Source organism: Ixodes scapularis, unplaced genomic scaffold, assembly GCF_016920785.2.
Source record: "Ixodes scapularis isolate PalLabHiFi unplaced genomic scaffold, ASM1692078v2 PGA_scaffold0__279_contigs__length_252992795, whole genome shotgun sequence".
NCBI classification, from domain to species: Eukaryota; Metazoa; Arthropoda; class Arachnida; order Ixodida; family Ixodidae; genus Ixodes; species Ixodes scapularis.
Window position 1 is genome coordinate 109,022,580 of NW_024609835.1, and position 24,308 is coordinate 109,046,887.

Sequence of the window (24,308 nt, forward strand, 5' to 3'; positions counted from 1 at the left end):
GTGCTCACGACCAGCCATGAGTGCGCCTCTGTCAGTGAAGACGTGCCACAGTACCCTGCCGTGCCAAATTGGTACCTAAAATGACATCTGCTCAAAGTGTGTAAATGCGCAAGTTTTACCCTACGTAATGAACGTACCCATCAAATATGTGTCAATTATTTGAGAAAAAAAAGTGTGTTTGTTATGCGAGCAAATACGGTACATATATCTTGAATGCAAAAATCAATAAGTAATAAAAAATATGATATAAAAACTTGAATCCAATGCTTCTCATTTTCACATATTGACAAAAAATCCCGCTTTAGAAAACTTTGAAGCAATAAGTTTACTGAAAAAAAAAAAGGTTGTCTAAAACTGCAACTTTTATGATTCAGATCATAAAAAACAGCTGTTTCCCATAATATCTCAAAACAGAGCCGAGCTTCAAAAATAACATTCATGACCTTTTTTATGAAAGAATAACCCCACCCAATCCAAAATCAAATGATGTCTGGCCCAAACCCCAAAAATGAAAGATGTCCTCTTCCCGTCCTCGTCCTCTGTTTTATACTTTCAAGCTTTGTACGTAGAGTCATGGACCAACCTTTCAAAAGGCGAAATTTCAGACCAACTCGATTATTTAAACATCTTTGCAAGTCTTTCACTGTCCAGATAGAGTGACTGTATAACGACGACTACAATTATGAATGCCATTCAACCCATTGCTCGCTTTTCAGACTTGGTGTTCGAGACTCGGTTCACAGAGTTCATGACACAAGACTGCAGTCATGAACTCTGCAAACCTGAAGTCACAGGACCATGGGAAAGTTGTACCACTGCCAACCCTGCCTACTAGCGCGAAACAAACAGATACTGACATAAAGACAACCAAAACTTGGGGGGATGATTGGCTCAACATTAACAAAACTAAAAATGACCGCATCTCCACGTGGTGACTGATGTTGATTGGGGTGAAGCTCTGGTGGTGCTTGTCTGCGTAGACGATGAGCCGCAGCATGCCGAGCCTTTCGTTCGTTTTCCTCCATGTCAGAAAGAGAATATGTGGTATGGAACGTGGTTATATATGCATTTGAGCATTTGACTGCAGCGCCCTCTCGTCTATAAACGTTGAGCCAGTGCAAGCAAAGTTTAAGGTGATTATAAACGCATCTGACCGCAGCGCCCTCTCCTGTATAGACGTTGAGTGGCTACATGCAACGTTTCATCCATGACATCCCCAGCTCATGAGTTACTACCACATCTCAGAGCCCCCTACTTGTCCCGCAGTCGTAGCCGAGTGGTTAAGGCGATGGACTAGATAGAAATTCATTGGGGTCTCCCCAAACAGGTTCGAATCCAGTCAACTGCACAAACATTTTTTTTTTTCATTTTTTTTTTTTTTTTTGCTTTACACGAGCATGTGAGCACGTGAGCTGACGAGGACGAGGACAAGCACGAGCACGAGCAAGATTGATGTGAGCACGAACGCTGGACGGACAAGGCTAGACCCTAAGGAGCTTCGCCCCTAAAACATCACCCTCGCCTCTTTCCCCCAGCGAGGGAGTCGCCAATTTTCCTCTGGTCAAACCTTGTCAGCGTTACCCCGGCACCAGACCCACTGGGAGACAGGTTAAAACTTTGGGCCGGAGCCACGCGAAAGGGAGTCAAAATTTTCCTCTGTCCCACCTGTCCCCAGCTGTGCTAGTCAGGTGTGCATCACTCAATTTTCCCTAGATAATTTCCACCAATATTCTAATGACCTCTTTGTGACTGTAATCCTTTTGTCTTGCATCCCTCCGTTGTTGCCAGAAAACCTAGGGCCCTGGCCAAATCTGTTACCCCTTCAGGAAGGGCAGGGCCAAGCCCCGTGCACTTTAAAAACAAGTGTTCTAATGTCTCACTTTCATTATGGCACGCGGCACATAATGTTTCTGTTTCCTTAAATTTAGCCCTATAGGACCTCGTCCTCAAAACTCCCGATTCTTGCCTCAAACAGCAAAGAGCTTCCCAGTGAATTGTCGAACACATTTTCCTTTCTGATGTCCTGTCTTAGTGACCTTTACATTGTTAGAGATGAGTTTTCCTGCATACTCCCCTCCGATATTTTCCTTTCTCACACTTTCACTCCTTTTTCCACTGAAGTAGTCAGGTCAGCCCCATCACTAGAGTGTCAGTATTTAAATGTAAGTTTTTGGCTTTGATTTGTCCATTTTGTATTTAAACTTTTTATGTACAAAATACTTGAATACCTTCTGTGCCCCCCCCCCCCCCCCCCCCAAAATATCCATTTTGGTCAACCTTTGTTCCAATTTCAACTGACTAATTGCCTCCCTGCTCCCAAAAGACGACCAGCCCATGTACCCTGTACTCCCTCATTTGGTGTCTTTCCATGTGCTCCCAGAGTGAATCTGCCTATGCTTCTTCAATGAATTTTTAATCCTGATTAAACCTCTGATTTCATGCAGAGTACCTTGCTGCCAAAAGACAGTCCTGGGCCCGTTCGCTCGAAGCGCTAACCGCGGCTAAAGTTAGCCGCAGTACCTAGGAGAGGGAATTTGAGGTCACGTGACTGGCTCGGTAGGGATGCGGGGAAACATGGCGGTGCCCCAGTGAGTGAGCGCCGCTCGCTTTGGAACTAATATGTCGTTGTAGCTGCAATATCGGGCGCGTTAGTCAGCAACAAATAATGCAGGAGGCTTTCGCTTTGCCTTACCTCACTTAAACCGTAAAGCATGGGCAATGACATCGGGCATCGCCGCATTTTTTAGAGAGTGTTTTAATTCTGGGCATTCCTAAGCCTAAATGACCGCGATAATTGTCGGCATGGCAACGTCTTCGGAAAGCGGATTGTTGATAGCACACAAAAGCAGACGGCGCCCCGACAGACTTTTTTTGTAAATTATCGAAGCATCGCGAGGAGAACGCTGGAAGTGTAATTCTACGGTTCACGCGCGCTGGCCTTCCTCTTATGAAAGATTTGAAGTAAAAAATCATAATAAGGCTTTAACGAATGCGCGTGCAAGGCAAAATTTGTTTTATACTTTTTGCTTCAGAACGGTTACTACTGCAGATGCCAGCACGTGCGACGCGTGCAACTACAATCGTAGCATGCACCTCGGTGCTTGGATAATTTAGAAAAAAGGTCTGTTGGGATGCCGTCTGCTTTTGTGTGCTATCAACAATCCGCTTTCCAAAGACGTTGCTATGCCGACAATTATCGCGTTCATTTAGGCTTACGAGTGCCCAGAATCGAAACACTATCTAAAAAATGCGGCGATGTCATTGCCCATGCTTTGCGGTTTAATGAGGTAAGGCAAAGCGAAAGCCTCCTGCACCATTCGTTGCTGACTAACGCGCCCGATATTGCAACCACAACGACATATTAGTTCCAAAGCGAGCGGCGCTCACTCACTGGGGCAACGCCATGTTTCCCCGCATCCCTACCGAGCCAGTCACGTGATCTCAAAATCCCTCTCCTAGGTACTGCGGCTAACTTTAGCCGCGGTTAGTGCTTCGAGCAAACGGGCCCTGGTAGACCACTTCATATCTATTATAGTTCCATAGTGCCTTGAGCTTCATAATAGATTAATTTCTTTTCCCTTGTTCTAATTATATTCTCCTCATGTTCCTCTAGATATTTCCTTCCCTCAATGAGCCAGACTCCCAAATATTTGTATTTTCATACATGGTCTATTACAATGTCTTATATCTTCAGGGGTTCCCTCTTTTTGTCGTTGAACACCATTACCCCAGACTTGTCACTACTAAAACTCATGCCCAAGGTGTACCCTTCCTCTGTCATGACCGAATGTGAACAAACGGTCATGATGGCCATAGGGCTAGCAGCCTTACACAGAGTATTGCGTTTTTCTTTTTGAGTTTAAGCTTTTGGTTTCGATTGTAACGTGCATGTATGTTTGGGCACTGATTTTGGCGAACAAAATGTGCATTAGAATTGTGCAAACACGGTACTTTCTCAGAGCCTGGAGACCTCATGTGAATCGTGTGACAGCTACGTCGGTTTTGAGTTCTAGGCTCAACAGCACATACTATGAAATGCAGAGAGAACCTGAAAGAGAGGAGGAGACGAGAGTATGCGGCGATGTCGGAGCACCGAACTCCGATCATAAGGATAGAGTGCAGACGCAAAGGCTGGCCGTCTCTACCTGCCAACTCTTTCCAATCTGAACGAACAACAGTATCATCCACTCTTCGCACAGTCTGGCGTTTGGTGCCCGAACATCAGACCCTGCGTGAGCGGCAGACGCTCTCCCTCGCTCCAACTGGAGGAAGACGTGAGGTAGAGACAAAGCCGGCTAGCCTCTGCTTTGCCCACTATCCTTCCAATCGGAACTCGGCGCTCTACGTTACCTCATGCTCTCATTGCCTCGTCCCCTTCAGTTTTGCACCGCACTAAAATTGACCACATCTCCACGTGGTGAATGATGTTGATTGGGGCGAAGCTCTGGTGGTGTTTGTCTGCATAGATGCTGAGCCGCAGCACGCAGAGCCTTTCGTTCGTTTTCCTCCATGTCAGAAAGAGAATATGTGGTATGGAACGTGGTTATATACGCATTTGAGCATTTGACTGCAGCGCCCTCTCGTCTATAAACGTTGAGCAAATGCATGCAAAGTTTAACGCGATTATATACACATTTGACCGCAGCACCCTCTCCTGTATAGACGTTGAGCGGCTACATGCAACGTTTCATCCATGACATCCCCAGCTCTTGAGTTACTACCACATCTCAGAGCCCCCTCGTCCCGCAGTCGTGGCCGAGTGGTTAAGGCGACGGACTAGAAATCCATTGGGGTCTCCCCGCACAGGTTCATTCTGTCGACTGCGCAAACTTTTTTTTTTTTCTCATCATTTTTTTTTTATTTTTTTTTTTTTTTTTTTTGTCCTACACGAGCATGTGAGCTCCCGAGCACGAGCACCAGCAAGATCGAAGTGAGCATGGACGCCAGACGGACATGGCTAGACCCTAAGGAGCTTCGCCCCTAAAAAGCGGAACTAGGGCAGTTGAGTTAGAGGGTGTGGCTCACTCGCTGGCAGGGCTGCAGCGTGCCAGCTGGAAGGCCTCCTCCAGCCACTCGAGCAGCTTGTGGGTGAACTCCGAGACGTCCTGCTGCTGCTGGGACTGGGCGGCCGGTGCGGGCTGGCCCTGGGACCCTCCCTGGGCCCCGGCCCCCGAGCCGGCAAAAGCCTCTCGCAGCAGCTCCAGGGCCCGGCCGGGGTCCACATACTTGCGGCGGGTGGCCCCCAGCAGGGCGAACAGGGGCCGCAGCTCCTGCATGAGCCCCAGGCTGCGCCGCTCCTGGGCCGGCTGGCCGCTCGGCACGCTCACGGGCTCGAAGGCCAGCACCAGGCGTCGGAACACGCGCAGGTGAAACAGTGACTGCATCACCGCGGAGAACCTGGGAGGGGGGGGGGGGTCAGTTGGAGGGATGCTCAACTCCCAGAAAACCTTTTTGCTAGGTGCTGGAGTAGGACAAGTATGTCTCTTGTTTACCGCATATACAGTACAACCTTGTTAATACATTTATCAGGGGACCGGGGAAATAAAAAAACATACAATCCGGGAAAACATAAGGAACGAGAACGCCATTCCGGGGGCTCTAGAGATGAGACAGATAGCAACTGTCACGAAACAATTTACTTTATGCAAAAATTCATAGGTATGAACTTACATTGGCTCAGAAAAAGTCGGTAAACATTAATAGATGTAAACTTAAATAAACATTCAGTAAACGTTTGTAGGCGCGACCTCAGACATGTACTAAAGAAATTTGAAAACATTTGTCAGCGTGACTTGAATACATTCAGAAAAAGCTTATAATTTCTACCTGAAGCTTTGGGTGACTGAAACACGGGCAAGCAACGAAGTTCGCGGCTTGCAGGGGGCATTTGCCGATGTCCTTGTTGGGACCTCGAGCAATTGTGCGAAACACTTCATACAGCAAATATGCAAAAGAGTTCTCACTGGAAAACATGCTGTAGAACATGTGCAAGAGAGATTGTAGCATGCTAGACGAGTTTTGACAGAAGCTTCTTTACATGGACTTGGAGGAGTACCAGAATGTGCAGTACGTCAGCTGGGCAAAGTTCTCACAGCTTCTCTCACGTATGGTGTGTGTGGAACCAAGAGGCGCACAACAACACGAACCAGCTAACAAACAAAAGCAAAACAAAGGACAAGGACCAACCAACTTTGTGTTGTTCGTTCAAAAACAAAAAAGTTGCTTTTGATGACAGGTCAGAAATACAGTAAAACCTCGTTATAAAGAAGTTGAAGGAGCGGTCGTAATTACTTTGTTATAACCATTACTTTGTTATAGCCAATGTCCATTTCTTCCAACTATTCAAGCAAGGGGAATTATGATTGCTTTGTTATATCCATTTGTTTGTTATATCCCATTTTGTTATGACGAGGTTTTACTGTATTGAAATAAAAAAAATCTGTGAGTGAAAAGGCACTCAGGTTTTTTGGTTTGCGTTTTTCATGGATTTTCGATGGGGGTTGACTCGAAAAGCGTTTTGTCTGGCAACGACACACCTTTTTCTTTTTTCACAAGCAAAACAAAGATGGTGCATCGTTTCCTTTTGTTCATTCTGTCTGTTTGCTGGTTCGTTCTGTCACGCGATTCTTTGTTCCAGGCATGAAAAAAGCTGCAGGAACTGTTCCCGGCCGACGCACTGCAGGTTCCGGTACTCCTCCAGGTTTTGCGTTAAGAAGCTTCTGTCAAAACCCATCTAGCACGTCCGCTCTATCCTGCACATCCATACAGCCTCTCGTTCGACGAGAACAAGAACCAACGAGGTTGGGCCAGACCTTTCTGCGCCTGCAGTGTATTGAAGTGATGTGCATGAGCGCGTGGGGACGAGGACAAGGGCAAACACCCCTTCGCAAGCCCAGGACTCCGTCGCTTCTACTCCGACCCCCCTCGAGCAGGACCACACCTGTGTTAAGCCTTGGGTTGGTAAAGGTAGTGGTGCCTTGAGTTAAGCATCCTGCAGTGTTCTGTCTCGTGCGGCACGTAACCACAGTACAGAACGATTATTTTTCGTATTACTGTAATAGCGCTGCGACCGCAGCGACAAATGTTGCACTTGGACAATGATGCCACTGTGCAGTCGTTAAGCGGTTAGGATTATCCTCACTGTCCCTTGTCTTCCTCCTCCCTGTGAATGCGCTTGGGAGGCGGACGATCTGCAAACATGTTGTCACTTGATCACTCCGCCCGCCAATCAGTTCGTCATATGAATTGGTCGGTCACTTTTTTGGGTGCAAGAACTGGGAAAGCGAACGCAGTAAGGAGGGACTAATGCGTGTGTTCCTATGGGGGCTCGGCAGGACCGGCGCTTCTGAACGTAAAAGCCGGGAAAACACAAAAAACTGGGAACGTATAAACAAGGCTCCACTGCATCTAAAGCCTTCCAGCTAAAATGAATTTGTTATAAGAGGGCAAGCTCAAAAAGTAGCCGGGAAGCATTACTTTGCAGCCCGACGTGCGGACCCACGAGGCGCTTTATGCCCACTGACCAGCAGGTGTTGCCGACGTTTTTGATGCCCACGGGCCAGTCCCCTTGGCGCCTGCGCTCGTGGGGATTGGCCGGATCCTGCCAGGCATCAGCTCCCCTCTTGCGCTTGCCCCCGGACCCCAGGCTCTGCTCCAGGGCCCGGCTGATGTCCTGCTCCTCTGCAGACACCCCGGCCACCTGGGACGAGCAATGACAGTGGGCGCTCGCTTCAGCTGTCCGCAGGGGGAGTTAAAGAGCTTCTGGTTTTCAACAAAAAGAACATGGAAAAACTTCTCTGAATATCAAAGACATGAAGAAAGGGCTGACTTCTCTGCAATGCTTGCCCCACTTTTAGGCAGTGGGGCTCTATGCCCACAGCAAACTCAGACCGATAAGTGTTACTGCGAACCATGAAGCAAAAATATGCTTTGACATATTTTTGTCAAACACAGTTGCACGCATGATACAGTAAAAAAAAAGATTGAGGTACACCTAAGCACTTCTTATGAGCTGTGAATGCGAAAGCATGTACATCAATCTTGCTGTAGATGGTTAAGTGTGTTGGTTTCTAATTTATGATAAGGAAAGAGGGACATTGAAGACAAACAGACAAGACAGGCTTTCGACTTTTGCTGTTGGCGCGCTGACTGGCGCTGACGGACATGCAGCGCCATAAGGTGGCCGATCGTTGAAACTGCGAAGCGTCAATTTCAATGACTGGCCACCCGGTGGCACTTTGTATATGGTGAATAGGTGCATGGAAGTGGAAATGGAAGCAAGTGCTAACCTGCTGCTCCTGTAGCGAGAGGGCAATGGCCTTCTGCAAGTCATCTCCTTCAGCAGCGGTGAGGTCGATCACCTTGGCAGGCCGCTTCTGCGGCGAGGATGATGGACCGCCATTGTTGCTCGTTAAGGCTACCCCGTCGCCCGACAGTTCCGGCTTGGCTGCCACCTGCAGACGACACACATTTAAACACCACGACGTGCTCTCTCTCCCGCAATCGCGCCAATTAACTGCCATTGAGTCAGCGTGGAGTTGCTCGGCTTAAAGCTAAGAAAGCCCACAGAAAAGCTGAAAAAGTCGCATTTTTGAGTCGTAACAGTCGGCAGTTGTGCCCGCTCTGCTCGAAGCACCAAATGGCGGCGTCCACGAGGCAACTGAGGAATGGAGTGCAGGCGCTCTATGCATGGCTCATTCGGCGGCTCTAGCGTTGTCCTAGGGTCGAAGTTACGAGAGCACTCGGTTGGCTACGTTCCCGTGGGCCACATGTGGGTCATGGGTGGGTCACCTGGGTGCCATGGGTGGAGGCGGCCGGGGAAGCGGTGGCGTCCTCGTCCACGAGCATGCTGACGGCTTGGGAGAGGTCGTAGTCCCCCGAGCGGGTGCGGCTTGCCTCCAGGGCCTGCTCCAGGATGGCCGCATCCTCCACCCCCGTGATCTCCTTCAGCTGGCTCAGCACCAGCCGGGCTGTCTCCTCACGCTGCTGCTGCAAGGGCACCGCCCGAAAGAGACACACGGGGTGCGTGAACACGGTGCGTGAGACTACCATAAAATCCCACCTAACATCAAGAGCGAATCAGGTGAAAATATGGAGTGGGCTAACTTTCGTTGAATAATCAAGAAAGGTTTTAAAAATTGCTATTTTTAGACTGTGTCCCTTCCCAGCCCGTCAAGGTGGCGAGGGTCAATGAAGCAAAGATGACTGTACTTCCCAGTCAGCAACGTTTGCTTATATCCCGCCATAGCAAACAAGCAGCATTTACACCGAGGCCATCATTGATCCCAACACTACTATTACTAGGAGTGGGCTATCCTTCAGTGTTTAAAAAAATATAGCAAATCAAGCCAAAAAAAGGGGTGGGCTATCTTTCGGGGGCGGGGCATCTCTCTGGATTTTACGGTAGTAGTTTACGAGACTGCCGCCCGCTCGGCAACCGTCCGTACAAGATGTTCACATTTGTGGATGACTAGAGGCCGGGTCACAGATTTCCATTTAACTCTGATTGAGAGTGTACTGCGAGTACTTGTGATGGAGGGAATGCCAGTAGTAGTAGAATATGTTTGTTAAGACGAAAGAAAAAAATAAAAGACGTTTACAATCCTTTGTAACGGCGAATTAGAGCGCAGCTCCTGAGGAGGAAGAGGGGAAAGTACAAAGAGGAGGGTATGCCCTTCCTCCTCTCCTACTCCCCTCCCCTTTAGTGGGAAGTTTTCACTAAATTTACAGCTAAATTTAGCAGAGAATTTTTTTTCACTAAACTTAGCAGGGAATTTTTTCCACTAAATTTAGAGTGGAAAATTTTCTACTAAATTTAGTGGGTAATTTTTTCCAGTAAATTTATTGTGAAATTTTGCCCATAATGCAACACACGGTGACGTCACGAGTCATCCTCGTGATGTCACACACAACGTCATTATGACAAACGCCCCATAATGCAACGCGCGGTTACGCCGACGTGGATGCCGCTCAAGCCGGAAACGGGTGCTTCAGAGCTGCGCTCTAAAACCAAGATAGCTTGATTTAATCGTCTCATCTGAGAGGAATGAAAGATAAAAGGTGGGGAAAGATTATATGTTGCCCAAGGTTTGCTGTCCCAACATGGCCAAAGAGCAAATCCGTGATCTGCTTTCTTTGTTGTAGTTCTCGTCTGGAAGTCACCCGGTCTTCATGCCATAGGAGTCGTAAATCTTGTCAGGGAATACTAGAGATCACACTGGCATGCTGGTGCCACCCAATGGGCAGCCCTGGAACCCTTCTCGTCAACATATAACTAGACCAAAGGTTTTAAAGTATTTGAGAGATCAACTCTATGCACTATGAAAAATGGTCACTTATAGCATTGCCAGAATTATTCTGAGCTCATGGTGAAAGATGAGTGCAGGTCGAAAGTGCCCTTCCAACCAGCACGTGTTGCGGGGAGCACTAATCTTACGCATATGGTTCTCGATTGTGATAGCGCACTATTTTATATTGGTGAAGTAAAGATACACGGTAATCAGTTTCATAAACATTCATGCCATATTTTTAACGAGGCAGAGAACCTTGGGAGCAACAAACTGGCAGCTGAAAGTGACTCCAATTGGCCGCCGCCATGTTGCACTTTTTTGACCACTAGACACGTGGCCTTAAAGGGGTACTCCACCGATTTTTTGAGCTACCTCAACTAATTATATTTTCTGACTCCCCGGCCTTTACTCTCTCCGGTATGCTATTTAGAATCACGAAATTCATAATAGTTATTGCAAAATGGGCAAATGAAAATGATGCAAAAACCAACATTCAAATATACGCGCGCTTTTCAGGGCCGTGACGTCAGTGGCAGGCAGGCTTGCCAGTCGAGCAAGCAGCCAAAAAATAGAATATGCCAATCATTTGTTCCGTGCTGGAGCGCGGGTACTGCAGCGAGCTTCCCAAGCATTCATTTGACACCATGAAACTGCTTCGAATCAGTTTAAAACAAAATCTACAGCCCAAAGAGTGAACCCCTGCCTTCCACTGACGTCACTTTTTCATTGTTGCCAGTAGAGACTTCGAGCTTGAAAAACACGGTGAGGACCAAAACTGTAAATTCAATAACTTCGCGAAAAAACAATATTTTGACCTAATATTTGGGATACTATTTTTGCGATGTTTGTTGGTTAGTTTAGCAAAATTTCAAGCAAATCGGAGACAATGAAAAAAAATCGGTGGAGTAGCCCTTTCACCGTTCACAGACTTGAAACAGAGTACGACCGAAAGAGACAAGACCAGTTTTAAAGCCTCTTAAGACGTCTTAGGACCAGCTTCGCAGCAGCGCCATCTGGTCCTAAGACGTCGCAAGAGGCTTAAAAACCGGTCTCGTCTCTCTCGGTCGTACTCGGTTACAAGTGTCTGAACGAGCCTTTATAGTCTTACGTCTAGATTTTAATGAATTACCACACACAAATAATTGCCTATTGATCTTTAATAACAGTACCAACAAGATAAGCTATGTTTCGGTGGTTTTAAAGGGGGGGGAAGGGGGGGCAATGATTTCTGGACTTTGGTCAAAAATTTATGGAAGTTGCCCTCTGACAGTTCTGAAGTAAAGAACAGAAAACCGATTTCGCCTGCATGTCCTAGTCGTTGTAAAAAAAAAAAAGATAAAGGTGAACATTTCTGGCACCCCTCAACTCACTCCCAGCCTTCAGGGTCACACCTGGTCCCCTCCTAATGACGTAACTCGGGGCGCCGTGCAGCTTCCCGTGTGCCCCCTCGGAGGACGCTTCCTCTCCCTCTCCTTGCTGAACTTAGCGGACGCTATGCTGCAGCTTAGAGCCGAGTGAGGTCACAATCTTTTCGCCGTAGTTCCCTCGGCTGCCACTTGCGGCTGCAGGTGGGGGAAAGAGCTAGACTTTTGCTTTGCGATTATGCAGCGAAATCGCGACATTTTTAATAAAGGAGATGTTTTCTCCATCCTCCGGGACACGATAAACAACCTAAAAATGACGAGATGCAAAATCTTTTAATCTTAAAATTGTTGCACCCCCCCTTTTAAGTCCAAAATATGCTTTTAAGACAAAACCTCTGGCAGTTTCGCAATGCTTCCGGTAGATGCCGTCAGCCGCTGTGCTGTATTTTGGGCTTTAATTAGAGCTAGACACTGATCTCTGGGGCTAACAGTATTGAAAAAATAGTTTACAATTTTTTTACAGCGATCACAATACAAATTTTAGCTCAGTTTTGCGTAAAAGACTCAGGATTTGGTACGGTCACGTGTCTAGTAGTCAAAATTGTACAACATGGCGGCAGCCAAGTGGGGGTCACTTTTGCCTGTTAAACAGGATACCAGAGTATCGCTCTAAGCCCCTCTACCTCACGTATATGTACAAATATAGACCTTGTACTCCTGTGTTCATAATATAAATTATATATATATATATGTATATTATTTATATATTATATTTATATATATGTACATATATAAAAGAATAAAAGACATTTGCGAAATTAGAGCACACCTTTTGAGGAGGAGGATGGGATGGTATATGCCCCTCCTCCTCCTCTGCACCCCCTTCTCATCATCATCCTCTTCTTCTTCATCTTCTTTTTCATCTTCATCATCACCTTTTTCATCTTCATCATCACCTTTTTCATCTTCATCATCACCTTTTTCATCTTCATCATCACCTTTTTCATCTTCATCATCACCTTTTTCATCTTCTTCATCATCACCTTTTTCATCTTCTTCATCATCACCTTTTTCATCTTCTTCATCATCACCTTTTTCATCTTCTTCATCATCACCTTTTTCATCTTCTTCATCATCACCTTTTTCATCTTCTTCATCATCACCTTTTTCATCTTCTTCATCATCACCTTTTTCATCTTCTTCATCATCACCTTTTTCATCTTCTTCATCATCACCTTTTTCATCTTCTTCATCATCACCTTCTTCTTCGTCATCGTCATCTTCTTCTTCTTCTTCTTCTTCTTCTTCTTCCTCCGTGACGTCAATTTTTTTGCTAAACATAGCGAAGAAACTGAATTTGTTCAAAGGTGACGTAACACCAAGTCATGTAACGTCATTTTCCCCGCTCAATTTAGCGGGGAAACTGAATTGATGATGAGGTCACGTGACGTCGATTTTCCCACTAAATTTAGCAGGGAATTGAATTGCCGTTGAGGTCACGTGATGCCAAATTTCCCGCTAAATCGAGTGGAGAAACTGAATTTGTTCATAGGTGACGTGGCACCAAGAGACCTTTTAAAGCATGTTCCTTGCTTACTGCACTGCCTTAACTTGGTTGTGAAGACAGGACCACACAAATTTGACAATGAGGCCGACAAAACTCTCAAGACTGCTGGAGCAATTTGTGGCCACTCTTGTTACTCTGCAAAAGCTCGCACAACGTTAGCAGAGATGCAGCAGCATCACAGCTTACCACTACATCAGTTGATTCAAGACGTCCCAACAAGGTGGAATAGCACATGTTATATGGTGGAACAAATGTGTGAACAACAAAGAGCAGTCACAAAGTACTTCGAAGACTCAAGCAAACACCCCCTTGGACCTGAACAATGGGCTTTGCTGAATGCAATGGTCAATGTGCTGCGACCATTTGACCAGGTGACACATCTCCATAGCATGGATTCCGCTAAACTGGGCCAGGTATTGCCGCAGCTTCGGTCTTTAGCGAAGATGCTGGAAGAGACATGTAACATGGCACAGATGAAGAGCGTTTCGTGGCAACTCTCATTCATCCTTCGTAATGAACACCGCTCAAGCAAGCATCTGGGTGCAGTTGGTAGAGACGTAGCTTTCAGCGTTGCAAGCTACCTCGACCCTTGTTTCAAGGACACATTAAAATTAAAAAATTATGCACCTGCTTTTGAGGATAGCTTGATAAACTGTGGGCAAGACGGCAGCAGCGCTGGAACGATGGTCAACCGCTGTCTATTTATTACGCAGATCCTCGCCTGCCTTTCTGATATACGTGTTCGAGTACGCTACAGTGCATTGCCCCCAAGACGGTCCATCCATTTTCGCTTCGTCAGCTTCAGGCCAGCTCGTGAATGACCCGGCTTACAAGTGTTCGGACTGCCCTATCAACAAAGTTAACGATAGCCGTGCTTTGCCTGTCTTCATGTTGGACGGTATTTCACAAGTCACTCAGGTCAGTGGCGTCAAACTGGATCATCCAATCACCGCGAAACCAAGTCCCATGACTTCAGTCACCAAGGGTAAAAGCGCTACTTGCAGATTTCTACTTCTGTGGGCAAGGCGGCAGCAGTGCTGAAACGATGCTTAACTGCTGTCTTTTATGCAGCTATGTTACCTTGAAAACGTTTACTTTGTTTGTTCCGACAATCGCTTTTTGCTGCTGTTTTCTTGCCCACATGGTTACAGAGATTGGTTTTGCTTAGGTGGCTTTCATTTTGTTGGTGTCTATTCTCATCTAAAGCACCGCCTCAGTCGCCTTCTCTTGGGTGGAGATGTTGAATCCAATCCAGGGCTGCATAAAGGAAAGAATGGTCAAGCGAACTCAAGACGAAGCACCCGGTCTAAACGTGACATGACCCCCGACCGGGAGAGGGCTGCCGACGAGAGTTGTAGTGATAGCGACGACACGAATACTGGTGAACACCCCACGGCGACAAAGATGTTTGCCCAACTACTTGCTGGTCAACAAAAACTGGCCCAGGACATCGCTGAAATTAAACTATTTCATCAGTCTGTGAACAACCAATTCGACGCTCTAGAATCGCATGTGGCTGCACTTGAAGCACCACCTAGGTACTAACTCAGTTAATTCTGGAGCATCTAATAAAAATATGTCCGCTAAACTGAAATCGCTTACTGTAGTGGTAGACAGGCTTGTTTCAAGGAATAACGATTTGGAAAACCGCTCTCACAAAAATAACTTTATCTTGTATGGTTTTTTCGAAGAAGCTGATGGAGTTAGTGGGGCGTTATTATCCAACATATCACAGTTTTTCTCAAGGAAACTAAAAATGAATTGCCCGCAGATTGAAAGATGTCATAGACTTCGTAGACGTCATAACGATCGTTCTCGTCCCGTAATTATGAAATTAATATATATCCGCGCTAAAATTGAGGTCCTGGAAAATGGCTTCAAACTTAAAGGCTCAGATATCCGTATAGCTGAAGATTTCCCGCCTCACATACATTTAGTTCGTAAAAAAATGTGGGATACCTCTGCTCCATCTTGGAACATGGCTTTAGCATCCATTTCCGTTATGACCACATAATCATCGATAACATACGATACAATTGGGAAGATGCAACTAACGCCCCGGTTAAATGCACTGATCACACTACTCCTAAGGTCACCGCCTCTTCCGCTAGCACTCGTTGACTTCGACATAGTTCACATAACATTTGTGTTTTAAACACTAATGTGAGAAGTTTAGTAAACAAATTTCTTAACTTTTTTTTTCATTTATTTCATCCCACTCGGCTCATGTTGTAGGAGTAACGGAAACATGGCTGCATGACGGTGCGTACGATACCGAAATAACTCTCCCCAGTTTTTGTGTAATGAGAGCTGATAGAAAGCAAGGCAGAGGCAGTGGCATTGCCCTATTTTTAGATTCTGATATCAAAGTTTCTGTGATTTAAGGTCTCACCGAGACTGAATCAGTACGGTGCACGCTTTACCTGAAAAATGGGGCAATAGTGATTGGCGTTGTTTACCACACTCCAGGGTCCCCTATTGATCAAATGCACACCCTATGTAACTTCATGCACTTTCACAACCCATGTTCCTCCGACCTAATTTGTATAGGAAATTTCAATTTACCAGGCGTCCAATGGTCTTCATTTTTGCTATCCAGTCGCAATGCTTTAATAAGTAGTGAATTGTTGGACTTTGTCATTTGGTCTAAAGCAATTAGTCAAGGAGGGCACCAGAGAGACAGCAGTTTTTTCTAGAAAGAGGTTTTGAATGCGAGATCATCGATGGTATTTCGAACCATAAGGTAGTTCTTGTTTCAATCTCTTATTTGGCTTTGAATAAACATGTTCTTTATTCTACTTTCCCTGGCTTGAATCGTATGGACAATGTTTCTATTATTGATTTATTAAAACATTCTTTTGAAAGCTTTGAACAACTTTGTGCTGCCAGCAATGTAAATGGCATGGTTACATTTTTTTTAAAACTTGGTTAAGACTTGTATCTAGCGATTTGTGCCTTCTAAAACCAAGCAGAAGAATTTATCAAAATCCATGGTTAATGCAAGAAATATTGCATCTCTTGCGTCGTGTAGGTAGACTTAGGCGTGCCAAACATAGAGGTTTTGATCCTGCAAATACTCAACAATTCAACAGCGCCTAAAGAGGAACTTCGACTTCAAACTAATTCAGTGAAAGATTTTTATTTTCGTGTAACACTGCCAAATTTAACAAGAAGCAACTCCCGTAAATTTTGGAAGTAAATTTTACCTGTAAGTTCTACTGTTCATTCCCTTATAATTAATGAAGAAGCCTTTAGCAACCCATTGGTCATTGCCACTGCATTTAATACATACTTCCAATTAGTGCTTACAGTTGATAATTTCGTAATTCGTCCTTTTACTAATAATTCACATTCACCAACTGTGAATTTAGTTGTATGTGGTCATGGTGTGGTAAACTTGGTCATACAATTTGATACAAAAAAAAAAGTCCTAATCCTGACAACATCCCTAACATTTTTGTAGTGCGATAGTCTCTTTGAACCAGTCGTTACCTTACGAAAATATTTCAGAAATCGCTGCCAACTGCCAGAGTACCTTCGTCATGGAAACTTGCTAAAGACCTTCCATTTTTTAAATTTGGAAACACTTACTTGTTGAACTACAGACCAATTGTTCTATTATCTCGTGAGCAAATTATTAGAACATATTATTTACAAAAATATTATAGAATATCCAGAAACTAACAACATCTTATGTGATTTACAGCGTGGCTTTTGACGGGGGTACAATACTGTTTCACAACTAGCTGAATTCACGCACGGTATCACTCAGTCTCTCGACATTGATAACCAAATGGATGCAATATTCATAGACTTATCCAAGGCTTTCGATAAGGTTCCTCACCCTAAACTTTTGTACAAGCTCAATGTCATACTAAACAATCATTCCCTGGTTAATTGGATAGCCGATTTCCTTTTTCATGGCTCACAATATATATGTTTTAACTCATCCAAGTCTTCTATTATTGATGCACCATAAAGTGTCCCTTATAAGGCCCAGCTATTGGTCTGCTTCTCTTTTTGCTATACATTAATGATTTGCCTCAAAACATCCTCACAAAAATATGTCTCTATGGTGACGACTGCATTTTGTATAACACAATTAACTCCCCCGATGACAATACTTTTCTTAGCAATTCTTATTCTTTCTCAAGATTCTGCTTGTGGTGTAACACCTGGCAAATGAGTATAAATTGCCCTTAAAACCGTCCTCCTGTCTTTTTCTAAGAGTTCATCCCTTCCCTTGTTCACTTATTCATTTATTGGTTCCTACATGCAAAGGGTATTTGAATGCCAGTATCTCTGACTTCTCTTCATGAATAATATGTCTTGGTCTAAACATATTGACTTAACATGTAGCAAAGCACTTAAAAAACTCAGTTATCTGCGGCATACTTTACGCATTGCCCTGCGAGAAACTGAACTTCTGAAATATAAAACACTGATCAGCCCTATAATCCAGTATGGTTCAATCATTTGGAATCCCTATAAGCAATCAGATATTAAAAAACTCGAGTCACTCTAGAAGAAAGCAATGTGTTTCATTTTCAGCCGCTATGACAGCAAATTCTTGCCCACCTCTAACCTTACCACATCAGGCCCGAGTCCGTTCCTCTGCGCGTCATTGCACTGAATATGTGAAGTTCTTATACTTTTTAATTAACTCATCTCGTTTCATCTATTAAGTTCATATATTAACTTTGCCAATGCGACATCTACAAGGAGCCACCGCGACTTAAATATCTCACCCTTTTTTGCGTCTACCGATATATTCAAATACAGTTTCTTTACCCAAACAGTTGAAAAGATGGAACTCGTTACCCTGAAATCAGTCATGGGCACGTTACCAGTAAAAAGTAACAGTGTTACAGTTACAGTTACCTAGGGGGAAAAAGTAACTCTGTTACAGTTACAGTTATCGGATTAAAAAAGTAACGTGTTACAGTTACAGTTACCGCAGAAAGAGTAACGCCGTTACTTTCTCGTTACAGTACCAAAATTGGACACAAGAAACCATAAACCAAAAAAAATATTTTATTTGTTACACTGTAGTGAGAAGAAAGATGAACTGCTGAGAAATTAGAAAACATTAAAACCGAAGGGTGCTTCTTTTTTGTGTCATTCGTCGTTTAAGAATTTTAACGATTATAACTTATTTGCAATATTTGTTATAACTTAATATCAACTGTTTTTCAAAATTGTCATCGGAGAGCTTCCCTCTCTTGATGGCGAACACATCGCGTCCTTTGCTGAACAGGCGTTCAGCCGGCGCGCTTGACGGAATCCCCGTGTTGAGCCTGATGAAGATCCTCTTTATCATGGGGAACCTTGAGAGCCCGGTCAGATCGGTCGCGGGGTCGCTCACCCACTGTTGCACCTCCGTTGATGATGGTAATGCTTGAGGCAAGTGGAAAAAAAAATCGTCTTCGTCGCCATCCTCTTTGCCTGTTGCGTCCTCACTGCAGTGCTCCTCCAGCGCACGACATTCTTCCTCGAGCAGCCGTACAGTTGCAGCTTTCCGCTCGTTTTCCATGACCCAGGACGTTAGATGGACCTCCCGCGTCAGTGAACATTTTCGTTTATTTTTCACTCCGAAACCAAAGAGGACACAGATGGTCACATAATTACCTTATGGGATATACTCGAAAGCAGGCTTAAATATAGCAGGTCAAACAGCTTTGGAAGAATATAGGGGGAAAGGAGACAAAGTGAGGCCTTCTGGTGCTCTACGTGTGTACGACGACCACCGCGGCGCCTCTGTCTCAAACGCCAACTGTGGAAGATCAGTCCGCACACGCGCCTCAAAACAGCAATTTCTCTCTCTTAAAAACACGTGTTTTCCGGGTAATCGCTTCAGCTGGAGCACTGCAGAGAATCCACAACAAAACGTCTATTGGAGTATTTCTTGGGGCTGTCAGCGGGAAAGGCAATTTACTCGAGCGGTTCCGAAGAGAAAGAATAAGTTAAACAAGCGCCGACTTTCCGCCTAATATGGGGACGGCTTCCTTGGAAACTCATAGCGAAGAGGGAGCGGCGACCGGCTGGGTGTAAAAGCGACGTACAGCGCGGACATATCTGACAAAGAGGAAGGGAGAGGGGGAAGGGCAGACACAGCCCAGACGGAATACTCGGAGACATGTCGCATGACCACCGACACCCGCAGACGGTCCCCACAGAAGAAGATTGAGCCAAAGTCGGTGAAACACACATTGTTTGCCTCCCCTACCACCGCAGGCGCCGCTTCCTTAATCTCCCGGTTTCGTGCTCGCTCGTCCGTCTCGTCTATGGTCCGTCGTGGGCAAAACGAGGCAATTTTTTTTGTTTGTTCAATTTCTTTTTTTTTTTGTCAGCCAGGAATTTTAATTTTATAGTAAAAAGTAACTGTAACGGCCTAAACAGTTACAGTTACCCAATAAAAAAGTAACAGTGTTACAGTTACAAGTTACCAGTATTAAAGAGTAACGCGTTACAGTTAAAAGTTACCGAAAAAAGTAACTAGTTACCGGTAACGCGTTACTAGTAACTAGTTACTGCCCAAGACTGCCTGAAATACTTGTTTGCTATCGCCTGATGAATTTCTGTGAGCCATTGACAGCGATTAATGTTGATCTTTATGTTGTTTTATGTTGTGTGTTTTTTTTAAATCTATGTACACTCACACTTTTCCTTATAGTCCTTACCCTGCAATAGACCCAACGGGGCTGCAGTACGCATAATTAAATAAATTAATTAAATCAATGTCTGTACAAGACAGCTCACACAAGCTCTCAAGGAAGCACAAAAACACTGAGCCGACTGATCAAGCACTTCCATCGCCCTCTTCCAGCAGTTCAGCAATACAAAGAGTTGCACCACAGCAATACAAAGAGTTGCACCACGAACGCTCACCTATCTTTCACAACAAGGGGGCTATAATCGTATCACCGAAACACATAAAGGGCGCTCAAGAAACTACTCCACTCTCACTTATAACAAATTAATGGTGCCACTCAATCTCTCTTTCTTACTACAAGCAGAAAAAAAAATTCTCAATGCATGATAGACAAATGGCACTTGTATTTCACCCACAAGATTTCCTTACCATACAACAAAACTTACACTGGGGCAACGCAAACAAACTGGGAGCATCCTTCAAGATGGCGTCCGCTCCTGTGTCCCCAGCAAGACCTAGCTTTTTTCACTGTTGCAAGACTTTTTGAAAGGGGTCTATTCGCGTCTCCAGCTCATTACCCACCCTCCCACGGCGGAAATGGGAAGAGCTCTAGTGAGGGTCCCGATTCTCCTGCTCAGCGGGCACGGCGAAACTGCTCGCAATCATGGCTCGCAAAATGCCATTTCCAAATGCAAACACTCTTCACTGTCCCAATGTAGTGCTGCAGCCGGTATGGAATTGTACCTCATTAGAGAGTTTTAGTAGTGCGTATAGAAGCAAGCGCTGTGCATTTGCGTTGGGTGCTCCACGCTGCACATGTGCGTCGTCACCATGCTCCAATTTAAGTCCACAATTTTGGGCTCCGCACACGTGCACTGTGGAACATGCAAACACACAGTACTTGTGTGTTTGCACTAAAACTCACTACTGTTTCACCAGTTTCCGAAGCTAACCAAACGTGCTGCAGTGAGCAGACGTTGCAAGTGGGTAGGCGTTCCTTTGAACTGGAAGGGCAGAAATAGGCAAAACGACAGCGCATAAAAATGAAACTAAATGTTCTGGGAAGAATGGAAATTAAAAAAAAACTAGAACAAAATTAGGTTTGTTTCATTTTTTATTTCGGGCGTTTGGTATGGAAGATTGGCAGTGACTTTTGAAGTTTGATCTATTCTCAAAGATCGCAACTTTCCTAGCACCATATGCTTTACGCAGAATCATTGTAATTTTACGTGGATTTCTCAGATTAGCTAGAATGTTTTCAATGAGTTTAGACTATTTTTATTTTACAACTCGTTAATTAAAAATGCTACAATTGACATCAGTAATGATAATTTGCACACTTTTGATTGCCATACTTGTTTGCAGATTTGAAATTAGATCATAAGCAACAAATTATATTAAAGCTTAAAAACCTATGTATTAAAATATCTTAATTGTATTATTATTATTAATACAAATTGTGGCACGATCATGATAAATGCCACAATCCCAAAAATATGACATTTAACCATACTAGTACTTTCAAAAGGTTCCCTTTTGTTTTCTTCTTAGCGCATGAAAAGACACTGACAGTTATCAAGATAGACAAGCACTCAAACATTGGATGTAATTAAAGCCCTATGCCTCAACTGTTACTTTAAAAAAACACACACATATGCTGTCTGACTCGGATTTCGCCTCCGGGTTTTTGTAGTGAGAACAGTGTTTCTTAATTTATACATTTTGTAAACATTTTGTTAATGCTTCACCCGTGGAGATATTATTAAAATTTTTATTTCTTGTGCTGGAAATAATGATAAAGCAATTAATCACCTAAATACCAAAAAACCCGAAGGCCTGCAGTTCATTATTTCGCATGACAATAGTCTGAGGGAGAAAAGGCAGCAAAAAAGAACAAACAAATATCAGCACTGATTTTTGCAACAAATATAATATTCTATGTACCTCTCAGGTGTATAAAAGATTCTGTCTTTAAAGAGACATTGAACTCGCCTAAGAATTTTTAAGTGCCTGGATCGGACATGTATGTCACAAAATAAAATTTCTATGAATAAATAAAATTTCCATTTCTTTAGCTCAATATCTATGCTGTGAGACACATCTTGAGTTATGAAAGAATCCGAAATGAACACCTATACCGAGAAATTATATCAGAAATTGAAGATACTTTCGGTTTCATTCCAGAATTAAAATGTATATTATGCTAAAGACTGTTTTTTTTTTTTGTTTTTTGTTTTTCAGGATAAAGAGCTGACCTACACTCATAACACCCAAGCTTTCTGGAATACGCAGGAATAATTTGAGCCGCTCAGCGAAGCCAGTACGCCAAACAGGCTCAGAAACTGGCATAGAGGCATACATCTCCAACCCTCACTATAACCGCCATTTCGGAAAACGAGTGGAGCCACCTATAGTCAATTGGAGTCGCAAATAGATCAATTTCAAAAATCCTTGCCCCCAATAATAAAAATGTGAAAAAATAATCTCAAACGAGGCTCTCGTAAAAAGGGGCTGCGCGTAAAACAAGATTTTTGATGTTTACAGCACTCTTGGCATCGGCGCTGTTCTTGGAGCTTCATGACTATGTATTCCTGACTTTCTTGCGCTACGATATGTGCAAAGGTTTCTAAAAAGAATGGAGTCTCACAAAACGTGCTCTCTCATGGCGGCGCCCATGGAACAATCAGACACTGGTCTATAGAGGATGAGAAGGGCAGGGCATGCCTTTCGAACGACCGGACTCTAGCACGCGCTCCAAGCTTTCCACTGTGCTTCGGCTGCACACGCACACTCGAAGTGCCCGAGACACCAAATTGTTGTCAGAGGCAGGAAGCTCACACTGTAGGCGGAGCAACTGAAGCTCTTCCCTGCTGTTCTCAACCTGTAGGCGACTATAGTGATTCAAGATTTCCTCTCTGTAGGAGTATTCATCCGTTTTCCTACTCAAGTTTGGGCCAAGCTGAAAACGCCAGGCCGCAAACGGTTTTGGGAGCAAGCTGTCAGGTCAGGATTCCCAAGCGGACAGAGTGTTGTAACGAGGCAAAAAGAGAGTGACGCATAGAGAGAGACACCCGAGACGCCCGGAGAGGTGTTCAGCTGGCAACCTGCCAAAGTGCCTGTTACAAAAGAGGAGGCGTGCCACACCTTCGGCATACCGTCCCGTTTCGGCCACTACTACCTGGTGCTGAAACACGCGAAAATACCGTTTATTATTTTTTTTTCTCACTTATTCCTTGTTGTTTGGTTGCGCACGCCGAATAATTGACAGTCGGGGCCGTACAGCCTCGCTGTCCAGAAATGAAGATATAAGCACTAGAATTTTGATTGACAAAGCATTTTTTTCCCTCTCAGAACGGTTTTCTTTTTCTAATTATAAAAAAAAAAAAAAAACGGAAACGCGCAAGATTAGCGTTGCTGGGAAATATGAGCGACGCAGCAATTTGTCTCGTCAGACCTCTATTACAGTCAACTGCGTTATAATACGCGTGCGTTCTAAGTAAGCCCCGCACATGTATACGGGGTACGCGTAATTTGCTGCACGCCCTTTGCGGAGATCTGCGCCGATTTTGGAGCGACGGCTCCGAGCCGTTCCGACTGTGCCAAGTCTCTACTAGAGGTTCTGCACACACTACCGGTTTTACGTTTTTAGTATACCACGTGGAATCGATTGTTATTTGTCTTTTATTTTTTTTTTCGTGTATGCGTGTGTGTGTACGTATAAGATTTACTTCCTCGTAAAGGCAAGATCGCACATCAACAGAACATTCTTATCGCGGACCTCAAAAGAGATATTCGCCTCGCCCTCACACTGATCGAGCCGGCCGACACTCCCGACTCGACGGCACTTGAGGTGCCCATCCACGCTGCGATGCGCGATCTAGAAGGGCAACAAAGCACGGTAACGTGCTGCCGTCAAAACCACCAAATAAGCTTCCGGGCCATAAGTGCACGACCTTTGGAAAAATGCTCTAAGCCTAACTCACCTTTTTGCAGTGGTTATCCAGGGAGGAGTGTTCGACGGTCATGACTGAGGCTAGTGAGAAGTGGTAAATCCCCCACGCACGGCCCAAGCGGTCAGCTGCCAAACGCGGGATTCACGGCATAAGCAAAGCGATGTACCGACACTGGCATCGTTCCACGGGTAGCCGATGATCCACGACGCCGCTGGTTGGAGCCGTGCTGGCCGTGCCTCCACGGACGGCAACGAAGAGAAAGACAGCACTTGCTAGGAAGTCGATCGGGACTCCTTTCTTAACGAGAGTCCTCGATAGTTCCGATGCTTCATGTTCTTTCTGTTTTGTCTTTCAAGGATGCTTTAGTAACGTACGAAAAACCGAAAAATCTCAATCCGACCGACGACGAACTGCGCGACCAAAAAGAAAAGCAATATCAGCAAAAGCGAAGGTGCTTCTGGATTTGGAATTTGCTAGACTTCT

At 44.7% G+C, this 24,308-nt stretch overlaps 1 protein-coding gene across 2 annotated transcripts in view; it reads right to left on the minus strand.

Annotated features, from left to right (window-relative positions):
* LOC8034010 (ubiquitin carboxyl-terminal hydrolase 25) overlaps positions 1-24,308 on the minus strand; it is a 75,128-nt gene extending 50,820 nt beyond the window's left edge. The window contains exons 1-5 of one of the 2 annotated variants that reach the window (XM_029990670.4): positions 23,856-24,308; positions 8,791-8,988; positions 8,289-8,453; positions 7,524-7,699; positions 5,026-5,397 (exon numbers count right to left, since the gene is read on the minus strand). In XM_029990670.4, the coding sequence (XP_029846530.2) occupies positions 5,026-5,397; positions 7,524-7,699; positions 8,289-8,453; positions 8,791-8,988; positions 23,856-23,897 (953 nt within the window). In that variant the 5' untranslated portion in view covers positions 23,898-24,308. The remainder of the gene's footprint in view (positions 1-5,025; positions 5,398-7,523; positions 7,700-8,288; positions 8,454-8,790; positions 8,989-23,855) is intronic. The other variant, XM_029990671.4, reaches the window with a different exon arrangement.